Source organism: Arachis hypogaea, chromosome 19 (assembly GCF_003086295.3).
Source record: "Arachis hypogaea cultivar Tifrunner chromosome 19, arahy.Tifrunner.gnm2.J5K5, whole genome shotgun sequence".
In the NCBI taxonomy this organism is placed as follows: Eukaryota; Viridiplantae; Streptophyta; class Magnoliopsida; order Fabales; family Fabaceae; genus Arachis; species Arachis hypogaea.
In genome coordinates this window covers 32585357-32599716 of record NC_092054.1, presented here as the reverse complement: position 1 = coordinate 32599716, position 14360 = coordinate 32585357, and the positions used below count along the sequence as shown (strand labels likewise).

Sequence of the window (14360 nt, the reverse complement as noted above, 5' to 3'; positions counted from 1 at the left end):
ATCCTTAATTCATTGAATTACTGAATTAATACACTATTCTTTCTTTTTTTTTTTTTTTATTAAAGATATGAAGACTCAAACCCGCAACCTCTTATATGAATATGGAGAGATTATGCTATTTGAACTATTACTCATTGGCAATACACTATTCTTTCTTATTAATTAAGAATTGTTTATTAATATTCAAATTACACTCAATTTCACATTTATCAGTAACTGTTTTGCCAACCTTGTTTACTTAAATAAATCAATGCAAGTCTAAACACTTGATTATATTATGTATTGATTTCTGCTAACTCAATGGTATTTATTAGAAAAGGGGAAAAAATTAATGATGCCTTTTTTTCTCTTCGGAGTATGCAATTGTTTTGTTCAGCTTAGAAAAATGTTATTTAAACAACAAAAATCATTGTCATTTAAACAACCACCGCCTTGCCCATTAAATATGACGGTAAGAGTGGTAACCCTACTCTAACAATCATCACCATAATTAAAAACAGCTGTTTAAATGACACAATCCTTGATAGCAGATATGGTCTTATGGATCCGTACATGTGCCATGATATAGTGCTACTAATTGTAATTAATAATAGAAGAAACCAACCAAGTTGGGTTGGTCTAGTGGTTAGCTCACTAGTCCGCTTAAGCAAGTGTCGGGGGTTCGAATCCCGCCTTGTGCATGCAGCAACCCATTGGCCAGCGGCAAACCCTTAAATGGAGCTCAGTACCGCGACGGATTAGTCCTTGACCTGCCGGGTTGGGGGATACCGTGGGAAACCAAAAAAAAAAAAAAAAAAATAATAGAAGAAACCCTATCCAGTTGACTTCATAACAGGACGTGTCTTAGATAAAAATAAGAAAGAGTGACATATAAAACACTCTTTCCCCACCTAAACAGTACCATTCCATAGACAATAATGCAGTTAGAATTGATAATTGAGTAACCCTTACAAGGAGCATTCACCCTTCAATTCAATTCAAGTTTAGCGTGTTAGTTAGTGCCCTATACAAAATGTTAACACACTTAATGAGAAAGAAACAAGATTTAACATAATATGTTAACAGCCAGCGGCCTTGAGGAAATTGTCAAAGGGACTAGCAGGAGGCAGCTTCATTGCCAGCCATGGCTCCCTCGGCGATGCTGCCGCTACTTGCCTATTCTCTCCGCTCTTCACTTCCTGCACCCAATATACACTTTTAACAAATTATAATACAAACTTAAACTTTAGGTTAAAAAATAGTTTATAAGTACAACAACATTTCGAAACTCCATGATTATATGCAAAAGGTAATTATTTCATATCTGCAGTGATTTTATTAAATTGACAGTAGAACACATTAGAATTAGATACAGAACAAACCTTTTCAAGTGCTGATTTCCAGTTATCACATATTGGAGGAAGATATTTATCAGCAGCTGGACTGTAATGATGATTCTCAAAAGTCAGCCAATTCGAAAGCTTCTTCCTTGCATATGTCCCGAGCTTCTCGCACTGGCTGGCCATGGCGTTGTATGGAAGGGGTGAGGTCGAGACGGTCGACCCTGCCACTTGACCAGCTACCTCTAGTGCCTGAAAAGCAGTGGATGTGCTTATTTATTGAGCTTTTATAGGAACATTGGTGAGTCACATCGAAACAAATGCATCATTAAGAAAACTAAGTCCACTTATAAATAAATGCAAAACTAAGCGAGTTTACGTGTAGAAGGAGCTTCTTTCATGATAAATACACAAACATGAGAGAGAGTACCGATTCCATAAGCTGTCCAATGCTTATAACATGAGGCACAGAAGGGGATGGAGGCATCTTCGGAACAAATCGAGAAAGGTCTGAGACAGATGCTTCGCTTATTGTGTCATCCTCAACTCCTGAGCCAGAAGGAAAATCCTACCAAGAAAGGACAACTATCACCAACAGATTCATAACTGACTCAGTAGTGTAAAGACCCTAATACCCCTGTGCATCCCACTAAATATTCTCAAATACTGATCATAATCAGAATAACAATATCCACTATCTCTAGATTCTCCAAATTCTAGTGAACTTGATGCAAACAGAGATGAGAATACGTACCCCATCAAACGACAGTGAATCCTGGGGATGAAAATTCATCTTATTATGATCAAGAATTGACTGAGGACCATAAACAAATTCCTCATCCGGCTTAAATGTCTCCGAGAGTAGCGTTGTCAGGTTATCTCTATGCAGCTTGAAAAACAGAAACCAGAGAGATAAAGTAAATACAAAGGGTTATGATTCATGGACAAATAGTGTTTCAGGATAAAATAAGAGTACCTCTGTGATATTAGCTAAATTTTGAGCCAAGTGATTCTTTATGATCTCATCACATTTGCATATTCTGCTCCGTAGATCAGATAATACTGACATGGCCACCTGATTATCTGCAGCAGTACCATATTCTCTCAAATCCACATGGACCTTAACATATACTTGATGATCATCATTGATACCCAAAAATGGATCAACCTGATTATATAGAAGCAGGAAGTTATTAAGACATTCTTGAGATAACATGCATAAAGTTCGGTGTTTTATGGCCAATATCAATTAGGTTGTGCACTTGTGTTTGGTAAGTGTCCAAGACAAAAAATACAAACAAGACAAAAAAGTTGTCTCTGTACTTTGTCCCACTTTTTAGGCTTACAACAAATTGAGTAAATTTTGTTCCAGGACAGTAACATTGTCCATTGCGGTAACTGTATCTATTTCCTCTCCCAAACAAGTTTGTGGCTCAGTTTTCTCTAATTCTATCTTGAGATAGCTACCAAACAATGTGTATGACTGTGTTTGAAGACTATTTCAAGATAGGTATAAGAGACATCCGGACACACGCCTGTTTAGAAATGGAGACAAGTGCAGAAACAGGTCGAGCCAAAATATTTTACATGGTCCAGGATAACTACAAGACGAGCCAAACAAAACTATTAAGAGAACACTAGCAAAGTATCAAAATGAGATCAGCCACTCACTTCAGACATTGCTAACGATGTGAACACATCATTCAGATCATGAATCTGGTACACTTTACAGGCAGACATCAACATGCCAGTAGATAATACAAAAACGGACCTCTGATGTGATGGCGGCAACATTCCTGCCACAACATAAGTACATAAGTTTAAATTTTTCCTTGAAGTCAAAGATCCAGTTCCATTGAAATCGGATATGCATCATAAACACTCAATAGGTCACACCATTACTGGAGTCCAGCAACATAGTCCAGAGAGACAGAGGAAGCTGGAAGAAGCGGATCAACAGGTTGTCTTTGTCTTTCAGGTTCTGCAACAATAAATTTTAAAAGACTAAGGCAAAAAATAGAAATCATGAAGGTATATATCATGCACTCAAAATTGTTGATCCAGATTCATAACAAATTGAAGGATCAAAGCTTACAAAGTATGAAATCATATATTTGGTAAGCATGCTAGTCAATATGACTGTAACTAAGTCAAATGCAACCAGACCAAAGTCAAACAAAAAATAATTCTTAAGTGTAATTGATGAGATCAGCGAAGTTACATTTTCGCTTCATAGCTAAGCCTACTGTAGAATTTTAGGGAAAATTTCATTTATTTCAGTGAACTGTGGTGTCATGCTATTTTGAAGATTCAGTTCTATCAATTCAAAATGAATTAAATTGAAATAGCAGGCAGCATGAGACATACAAACCTACCTTTGCACGTAAAACAAGTAGTGTTGATATGAATGAGTGAGATATAGCCTCAAAATTTGCAGGTAAATTATCAGGAAGATTGGCTTGAATCCAAAAGGAAGAAAGCAACTGTCCTATTTGATCCTCATTTAACTTCATAATACCTAATTCCTGAAGGAAAGTTCAATACAAAAACTGGGTAAATAACAGTTTTTCATTGTTTTCTTGACTAAAAAGGCACCAAAATCAATTCAAGTACTTACAGTGTCAGTCAAACTCGGTGATCCCATTGCCCTATCAATGATGGAGCTGAGTTTGCAGAAGTTAGGAGAATTCTTTAAGCCATACCCTGGCTTGTAGTCTTCAGCAGTAATATCTTTTTCCTTGCAACCATCATGAATGGCACTTCCATGACCTTCAGTTTTAATGCCATCTTGATCTTTGCGGAGCTTTTCAAGTAAAGCCGTAATAGAGGCAGATGTAGATGCAGTCTGAAAACTCTTTTTACTGTGTCGATCCGTATATACAGACCGGATAGAGGAATCATCATGTGTTTGGAAGGAACTTGGGAAAAGAAGCCCAGAAAATATTACGTGTGCTCCAACGCGAGCCTCCAAATCTGGATGCAACATTACTTTTAGAAGTTGCACGAGAAGAACTTCAGGAAATCCCTGGGTGGAAGCGTAAAAAGAATTGTTAGATGTATCCTCTGAAATGATGGGTATCATTCACTCTTAATTACTGAAAAGAATGAAAAACAAAACATCACCACCAACAACAAAAACCACCACCAAGCCTTATCCTATTAGGTAAGGTTAACTACATGGATCAAACGACACCATAGTGCCTTGTCAAGATCACAAAAAGTAGTTTACTAATTGCATCACTTAATATTCTAGCTTCTGTTTGCAATATTCATCCTTTACTTTAGACAATGCTGGATGGAAACGTGCTCCTCACCTGCTGCGAATTTAAACGAGACAACGCTAGGGTGACCACACGAGCAAGGACTATCACTGATCCGATTGTTGCCCTAGCAAGAGGACCAGATGGTAAACTTTCCAGGGTTATTGCCATCAAGTCAAATAGCGGTTGGGTATCAGTGACCTGTAAATGAAGAAAAGGAATGCAGTAATTTAGTAACTAAATAGCTTGCAGCAACTTAGTTATTAGAAAACCATAATGCGGGGGAAGAATGAAAACACAAACCTACCCCGTTGGCGATTTCTAGTAAGCAGTCCTCAATAGAATTTTGGAGAGAGATATTCACATTGAACTCTTGCTCGCCGACAAATTCGCTGCCGGAGGATTGAAGGCTTTTCCTTAGATGCCTGCAGAGGTCACCAACAAAACCGATCTCTTTCAACCCTGCACCTGATCTAATTTGCATAGACAACGATGTGGCAACTTGAACAATATATGTCTTAAGTTTTGGATCATTCATAACATTTTTGTGATCCAAATGATGTACCACACAAGTTAGAATTAACTGTTGATTCCCTGTAGAAAAAGCTGAACAGGAAGGAAGACAATATTATGGGAAAAGAATAAAAATATTTACAGAAGCACCTAACATAGCATTGATCATAGCTGTTTAAAATCCTAAATTTATTACATATTTGAATAAAGAATGATTTATTTATGAAATTCATAGAACCGGAATGTGTCAGAGATAATAATACCAGAGTTCTCCATGAAATAGGCCATGCTGGATAAGACTTTTGCTGCTAGCCCTTGCTGAGGAGCCCAATGCTGCCTAGAATCAAAGTAAACAAACATCCGATCCATTACACGGCGCATAGTAGATCTTTCCTTTGCTAACTCAACCATTCTTTGAATGCATATCTGAGCCCATATTTCTGGTGTTTCACTTTCTTCTCTGTAACAATGATTAAAAATAAAAAGAAAATACAGTTTTAGAAGCAGCCAATATTAAAGGCAAATTCACCACAGATACAAAACATTCTTGTAAGTTGTTGAATATCAGGAATACCTGGTCAATCGAGAAGGATCCTTTTTTTCTGGTTCTGGCTGGATGATGGAGCAGCTAGAGTGAATGCCATCACTGACAACTGAACCACCGCGACCTTCACGTCGGACAACCTCATCCACCCAATTATGATGAGGCTCTGCCCTCACTCCACCATCTTCAATTGGTGTACCGCATTTGTAGTTATCTAAAACGGCATCAATGATCTGCATTTTGCTAATGTCAATTTAAAACCAGCTATTGATTAAAGAACATGACAGAATGATGGATGGAAATCAAAAGGGAGGTGTTCACTGTAAATTTGCTCCCTCTCGTTCACAATATTTGTTAAACTTTCTTGAGTTAGTTGTCTATCATTCTCACATTTTAATATAAAATAAAATTGATCAAGTATTTTCAACTTTTGCTCTCTACGTAATGTTAAGCACAATAAACAATGAAGCATTTACACAATAAAATAGTTCAAAACCCTGACCAACAAAAAACACTAACACCCTAAGCGCGTGTTACCACTCACTCTCACTCTCGTCATCAAAATGGTTACGCAAAAACTCTGAATCTCACTCTCGTATCCTCTCACTCAGTCTTAATCTTCCGATTTCTTCATGTTCTTCCTCATCACTCTCACTCTCATTCTCTCAATTTCTCTCTTGCTAAACATAGAATCCTTCCTAGTAATGAGTTGACTCTTAATATTCTTCTCCTTTCTATTTGAGTTTCTTGGTAGCAAAACCTGCTTGTTTAGCATAATCTATATAATTTTTCTATTTTGTCAAGTGTGTTGAAAGGCATCCCAGCCTTTAGAAAGAGAATTTGAAGATTGATAATGATGAATAAGAAGAATAAAATCCCACGACAAATTCTGGTTTCAAAAACTACTAGAATAATGGCATGCAAAAAACATAAGGATATTTTGGTAAAAATCCTTGATTTTGGGTTTCTCAATTGATATGGAAACAAAGGGAGTATTTCATTACAATGTCACTTCCAACAATGATGAATAACTTACCTCATCAAGATCCACGAATATGTGTGAAAATTCAGCCATGAACCAAATCTGCCAAGGAAATCAACACGCATATACCATGAAACTTTAAAAGAAAATAGTAGGAATGGAAATAAACCAACCTCCATGCACTGAAATACAACATAAAAATAGCACACACAGAATTGGATCGAACACTCTACTTACCATCGCGGAAAGGCATTGCAAGCTTGATGCCCTCAAGCAGCGCTTTTCAAGTGCTCCGACATGCTCCCGCGATAGCATGCATACTTTCCTCACCAACTTCTCCATGTTATGAGTATAAGTTGCATCAACCTGTTCTTTCATTGTGTCAATATATAAGGAGAGATAATCTAAAAGCAATAGCCAAGGCAAAACCTATAACTACAAAAAATAACTGCTTCAGATTATCACTACTATGTACTAGTAGTATTCATTAACTTTTTCCTGTTTCTTGATAGATACATCCAAGTAAATACTAATTGAATGAAATTACACTTATGCATAAGCAAACATCGAAAGTAGCTTCGGCCTTCTCGATTGCATTTTCACCTGAGAGTATATGAAAGTTGTTAAGACTTGGCAACCAAGTGTTTGGATGGTCTCATCCTTAGAACAACCCAAGAGCTCCGACATCACATCAAGCACATTAACCGCAAAGTATGCTCTGCAATAAAAAGGACACATCATTATTATCTAACTTTTAATTTGTATTTTAGAAAAATAGACTATCAAGATGAATCGTCAATCGTGCAAAACCATATGGCAGGTATCAATATCACAACAGAAAGAGCGCTGCGTGGTAGAGACGATTAATAGTTTGATATCGAACCGTCAACAGAATGTGGAAACAAAAGCTAACTATTAATCAGATAGGAAACTTACATCTGCACCTTACAAACAGAAATCAACTTATTGAAAGTTTCTGCGACGATCTTGACAGGTTTGATTTTGATGTGCTCAGATCTGAGCTCTTTGTAGCACCTTTCCTCAAGATGTTTCGCAATCTATCAGGGGAAGAAAAAGGATATCATCATGAACTTCGAAAATAGACTGTGTAAACCAAGCATGCCCAATTTTCTTTTACCAGCATTGCCAATAAACATGCAAGACAAAGAATAAATACCTTTGGAATCCGGAAAGGATTTCTTGCTGCATATTCACATAATTTGATAATCTTCCTTTCACTTGGAAACTCATCCTATTAAGTATTTAAAAAGAAAATAAGAGTCTGATAATCTTCCTTTCACATAGATAGCTGCATAATCATTCATATCTTAAGTCCTTTTTCTTAGTATACACAATAGTCACCACTAAAATTTGTCACAATGGTAAAATAAGGGGCATCACCTAAAACTAGCAACAATGTAGCTAAAAAAAATGAGATCAATGGGGTAACTAATCAAATTTTCAATGCAAAAGAGTTTGATATATAAGAGACTAACAGGGGATTTGGGGAAGATATCAGCAAGAAGCTTTCGGTAACGCTTGACCGGTTGTCGTGATCTCGACCTCAATGCAGGACAGCAAACACACATGCTTCCACATGCTGGAAAGATCTTCCTTGAAATGATTCCCATTTACCTGCATTTCCCAAAATCCAGAGAAATATTCAACAAAATTTAGAGCATACCTAGTTAAATTATAACACAACCATAATCTGAAAAGGAAAAAGAAACACAAGCAAAACCAAGACCAAAACACACAAAAAAGGCTTAACATTAACAAAACCAAAGAACTGAAGAAGGTTGAAAGAATGTCATGATCCAAAGAACATGAACAGATTTCGAAACAACTGAACAAATAGATAAAATGGGGAGGGGGGTAAGGTTGAATGTTAACACATTGAAACTGGAGGTTATCATAATTTACAAACAGTTACAAGTATGTCATGTTCATTGTTCAGTTTCAAACTGAAAAGCACCAAAAGATAAAAAAAAATATAAAAAGAAATAAAAGAGGGAAAACCAGCTACCCAGAAAAGAATATAAAAAGCAGAAACTACATAAAACGGTAAAAGTAGAAACTTGACAAGTAAGTATCGATCAACTACATCCCAAAACAAAATGTAAATCGTAACACCAACCAAAATTTAAAGAGGAAAAAGACCAAATGTTTGGATATTAGAGAAACCAATCCAAAAAACGAAAAAGAGGTTTTAAAAAAAAAGTGAGCTCACACTACCTAAGCTTGAGGAAGAAAAAGAAGAAGATCCGGGAGTGAAAAATTGAAGCCCTTGAGCTTCATACAAAGTAAACGCAAGCAACAACAACAGCAACAGCAACCTCCATTAGCATAATGCCATAATAACAGTGGAGAGAGGGAGAGAGAGAAGAAAAATGGCGCGTGGGCTAAAGGTACTGTTTGTTTTAAGACAGCACGAAACCAATGTCGTGAGTGGTAGATCACGTGATAGTGTCAGATAACCCAAATCCAGTTACCTTTCTCTAACTCTTTATTATTATTATTATTTAAATATTTGATATTATTTTGGGTGTGAAAGGAAAAGGTAAAGCTATGGGAGTAGTGTTTCAAACTTTGGTGTCAGGATTCAGAACGTTCAAGACACAACTCAGACTTTGATCGGTTATTTTCAAAGCTCGAGACAACCTCAATCGTTGTCACCAACTTGCACGCTTATTGTTATGGAAACCGATGCTGCAAAAATCCTTTATTTTGAAGTCAATATACCGTATATAGTAGGAGCAGAAAAGACAAGCTTTATTTAAAAATTTGAAAGGAAAAAAAAAAAGGTAATGACCGAAGAAAAAGCTTTAATTTTGAACTCTGGAGTTCAGGTTTAAGAACAGCGAATACCGCATGGTGTAGGAGCTTCTCGTATGTTCATTGTTCTTCAGTTACTAGATTTATTTCTAATCTACTTTATACATGAAGAGAAAAATTGACACAAGTTTAGTGCATAACAAGTGTATTAACTTGCGTCAAGCATGAAAAGTATAAATTTCAACAATTGATTGTATAAATAAATTAACGGAAATACTGAGGATAATATAGTTTATTATCAAGTATCATTCATTATTAGGCTAAAAAAAAATTAATATAGACTAGAATGTGTGAATTTCATAGATATTGGTGTTTTTGTATTTTTTTTTTTCCCCAAAATACGGAATCATATGACGAATTAAGTTGTTGGGTTCAATTTTCCATTTCCAATCATTTTTTATTTTTTGACAAAAAAAAAGTATTGGAGACGATTTTAAACTTTTTTTTACATTTTAAAAATAAAAATGGTTGGATCCGATCTGAATAAATTCAAAAATCACTGGCTGCAATTTGACTCGCCTTGAAATTGCTGGGGTGATTTTTTTGGCTGATTTTTTTGGTTATGAAAGAGGTGAAGGTGTTGTGCCGGGTTATGGAAGATGGGGGTGCTACACCAATTTGTAGGACAGCCTTTTGCTCAGATTTAGTGTGAAGAAATCGGACCCTCCGAATTCTTTGTTTTTAAAATTTTGTATACAAATCGGAGGGTCCGTTTTGCTTGGAGGATACAAAATTCACTTAAACAAAATCGGACCGTGTGATATCTCCGTGATCAAATCGGATGGTCCGTTTTCTCCGTTGATTTGTTTTTCGAATTTGGTTCTACTAGTCGCTGGGCCCGAGTTATGCATGAGGACTATTTTTTTTAATTTACAGTAAATGAAATCGGACGGTCCGTTTTCATTATTATATAGTATTTTTGAATTAGGTTAAACAACTCGGTTGGTCTGAGTTGTGTGTGTATATATATACTTGTGAAGGTGTGCGAACCGTAGACAGCCGACCAGATCCAAGTTTCTTCATCTTGTTCGACTTCTCTTCTTCTTTCTCTGGGTCTGGTGTTTGTTTACTTGGGTTGGAAAAAAAAAGTTGATGGTGAAGTTTCTGTTTTTGTTTAAGTGAGTGAAAGAAATGGATGAAAGAGTCCTTTTGAAAGTGTATTATTTTGGTCAGATTTTGTTGCAGACGCCTGAAGGAGTAAAATTTGTTTGTGAAGATCCGTTAGATATTGTTATTCCCTTCACAATTTCGTTTGAAGAGCTTAAAGGCGTGATTTGTGAGAAGATAGATTCGGATATGTCAAGAAAAATATCATGTATTTTATACAGATATCCTGTACCAGTATTTGGTGGATTCGTTCAATTTCAGACCAAATATATAACGGATGAGGCGAGCATGCAGGAGATGTTTTCAATGTATATTGAAAGTTGTGCTCAAATCTCGTTTATCGAGTTGTACATTGAATTCGAACAATCTGAGGCCGACCGAAATATTTTACAAAAAGACTACAATAGTGACAGTGAGGAAGAGTTCGAAAGCAATTACGAAGTTGTTGGTCCAGACAGAGATGAAGAGCAAGGTGACGACACTGTGGCTCCGAATGTGACAGACGTGGCAAATGCACTTGCGAACGAAGTGCCATTTGAGGAGCCATCTTTCATGCGAGTTTTGGATTTGGAATCCATGCATGCTCCAGAGTTTTCGGGCTATATGAGTACAGGTACTCAATCTATTATTTGTAAAAAAGTTTATTTAGTCAAGTTTAAGATAAAAATATTTTGAAATAATTAGTATTTATTAACTAGTATTTATTTAGTTAATTAGAATTTATTAATAAGTATTTATTATAGTATTATGAAGTTATTTAGGCAATTGGTATTTATTTTTAGTTATTTAATTAAATTGTATTTATTTAGTTATTTAGTTAATTAGGATTTATTAATAAGTATTTATTATAGTATTTATGAAATTATTTAGGGCGATTGGTATTTATTTTTAGTTATTTAGTTAGTTTGTATTTATTTAGTTATTTAGTTAATTAGGGTTTATTAATAAGTATTTATTATGGTATTTATGAAGTTATTTAGGGTATTGGTATTCATTTTGAGTTATTCAATTAAATTGTATTTATTTAGTTATTTAGTTAATTAGGATTTATTAATAAGTATTTGTTAAAGTATTTATTATAGTATTTATGAAATTATTTAGGCAATTGGTATTTATTTTTAGTTATTTAGTTAGTTTATATTTATTTAGTTATTTAGTTAATTAGGGTTTATTAATAAGTATTTATTATGGTATTTATGAAGTTATTTAGAGTGTTGGTATTTATTTTGAGTTATTCAGTTAAATTGTATTTATTTAGTTATTTAGTTATTTATTTAGTTAATTAGGATTTATTAATAAGTATTTATTATAGTATTTATGAAATTATTTAGGCGATTGGTATTTATTTTTAGTTATTTAGTTAGTTTGTATTTATTTAGTTCATTAGAATTTATTAATAAGTATTTATTATGGTATTTATGAAGTTCTTTAGGGTTTTGGTATTTATTTTTAGTTATTTAGTTAATTTATATTAATTTAGTTATTTAGTTAATTAGGGTTAATTCATTAGTATTTGTGATAGTATTTGTTTTTAGTTATTTAGGCGATTACTATTTATTTTTAGTGATTTAGTTAATTTGTATTTATTTAGTTATTTAGTTAATTAGAGTTTATTAATGAGTATTTGTTATAGTATTTATTTTTAGTTATTTAGGCGATTAGTATTTATTTTTAGTTATTTAGATCATTTGTATTAATTAACAGTATGTATTAATGTGTTTGTGTTTTTATTTTATTGAGATTGAGATAATAGCGTAATGTAAAGCTTATTTATATCATTATTGATGTTGTCAGTACTGATTTACTTTTAATTTTGGTCATTACATAATCATTTATTAAATACTTATGGTATGGCTGCTGTCCTGGCAGAAGTTTCTTTTGTCGCAGATGGTGAATTCGCCGTGGGAATGGAATTCAGTTCTAGGGAAGCTGTTATTAAGGCGATGAAAGAGTATACCCTCCGAAGAAGTGTAGACTACCGTGTGTACGAGTCGGAGCCGTTGACATTTTTATGCGAAATGTACACAGTAAGGGTCATGGTGTGATTGGCTTATCAGAGTTAGCATGATCAGCAGAAAGTACTGTTGGGTTATTAGGAGATACAACGGCAGTCACACTTGTACCAGAGCAACCATTTCTCAGGATCATTCGAAGCTGGATTCAAATACAATTGCAGAAGCCATAAAGCCGTTGGTTGAGGCTGACCCCTTGTTAAAGGTAAAATCAGTTATTGCTGAAGTACAGTCGAAGTTCAACTACACCGTCAGTTATCGGAAAGCTTGGTTGGCTAAGCAAAAGTCAGTTGAGAAAATATTTTGAGGTTGGGAAGCATCGTACGAAGCGTTGCCCATATGGTTCGAGGCCATGTGTCATAAGGAGCCATCAGCTGTCGTACATTTTGAGACTATGCCTGCATATCAAGGGGATGACTTGGTAACTGATATCCGGGTATTGCATCGAGTCTTCTGGAGCTATTATCCCTGCATTAAAGCATTCAGATATTGTAAGTCAGTTGTCCAGGTGGACGGGACTCACTTATACAGAAAGTATAAGGGTTGCTTGTTAGTGGCCGTTTCCTAGGATGGTAACAACAATATCGTCCTGATTGCATTTGCTATTATCGAGGGAGAGATTTCTGATGCGTGACACTTTTTTCTTAGTAACCTGCGTCAACATGTTGGGACTCGGGATTGTGTCGGACTTATACCGGACCGACATTAGTCCATAAATGCAGCTGTGGAACGCAGTAACGGAGCTTGGTCACTTCCTAGAGCTTTTCACATGTTTTGCATCAGGCATATAGAGTCAAACTTTCTGAGAAAATTCAAGGCACCGTACCTTCAAAAGCTTGTCGTCAATATAGGTAACATTAAGTTCTTCAAAGTTCGTTATTAACATACCTGCGATAAATATAAACTTCGTGAACCTTGTTTTTTGTCTGGTATTTGATATTGTGCAGGATATTCGAGGACGGTTCGCAAGTAAGTGCGGTACCAGCGTTTGCGAGAGCGGGGCGAGGTGTACACTAACTGGTTAGACCGTATACCCCATAAACAGTATGCGTTGGCATTCGATGGTGATTACCGATGGGTCACATGACGACTAATCTAGTGGAATGCATCAACTCAGTCTTGAAAGGTGCACGCAATCTCTCTATCACTGCACTTGTGAAAGCAACATTCTACAGACTTAATGAGTTGTTCATACAGAAAAGAGCCGAGGCGGAGGCTCAGATCAATGCTGGCCATGTTTTTTCTGAGCATGTGACCTCCAAAATTCATGCAAATCAACTTGCATCAGGAAACATTCAGGTTAATTGTTTCGACGGGCAGAATGAGGTCTTTGAAGTACGCGAGATGCCAAGTGGAGTGGAGTATGCTGTTGACCTCCGTCGTCAACGATGTGACTGTGGTGAGTTCCAGGTGGACCGGATTCCTTGCCGGCATGTGTTTGCATGTTGTGCAAATCAACAACTAGATTGACAGGTGTATGTGCATGATGTTTTTAAGATGGACCAAGTTAGACACGTTTATCGGGCTAGGTTTAGGCCACTCGGGAATCCAACTACGTGGCCTTCTTACAATGGTCCTCGATTCGTACAGAATCCGTATTTGAGACGCGTTTCCATAGGTCGCCCCAGGATGACGCGCTTCTTGAATGAGATGGACACACGGATGTTACGTCGTCCGAGGCGATGTAGGCAATGTGGGGCTGAGGGACACAGTCATAGTAGATGCCGTCAGGGAGGTGGTCCAAGTACTGACCATAAATGCGCAGTAGATTCATATGATATTTGAAAA

At 35.9% G+C, this 14360-nt stretch overlaps 2 protein-coding genes across 3 annotated transcripts; one reads left to right on the top strand and one right to left on the bottom strand.

Moving 5' to 3' along the window:
• Positions 1-820: 820 nt before the first annotated feature.
• On the bottom strand, positions 821-9650 carry LOC112775679 (protein SEMI-ROLLED LEAF 2). Of its 2 annotated transcripts, none has more exons than XM_025819483.3 (20): positions 9487-9650; positions 8115-8253; positions 7796-7870; positions 7555-7676; positions 7222-7336; positions 6856-6984; positions 6673-6720; positions 5667-5869; positions 5356-5552; positions 4887-5185; positions 4634-4780; positions 3937-4344; positions 3695-3844; positions 3216-3300; positions 2991-3115; positions 2296-2487; positions 2074-2208; positions 1750-1887; positions 1362-1571; positions 821-1178 (listed from the first exon to the last, which is right to left on the bottom strand). In XM_025819483.3, the coding sequence occupies exons 2-20, from the start codon at positions 8247-8249 to the stop codon at positions 1059-1061; spliced, it is 3033 nt and encodes a 1010-aa protein (XP_025675268.1). In that variant the 5' UTR covers positions 8250-8253; positions 9487-9650; the 3' UTR covers positions 821-1058. The 2 variants fall into 2 exon arrangements, with proteins under 2 accessions (XP_025675268.1, XP_025675267.1); XM_025819482.3 differs by having other exon boundaries at positions 8854-9642.
• A 3996-nt stretch (positions 9651-13646) lies between these two features.
• Positions 13647-14042, top strand: LOC114925943 (uncharacterized). Its single transcript, XM_029295732.1, has one exon. The coding sequence runs from the start codon at positions 13647-13649 to the stop codon at positions 14040-14042; it is 396 nt and encodes a 131-aa protein (XP_029151565.1).
• Positions 14043-14360: the final 318 nt, after the last annotated feature.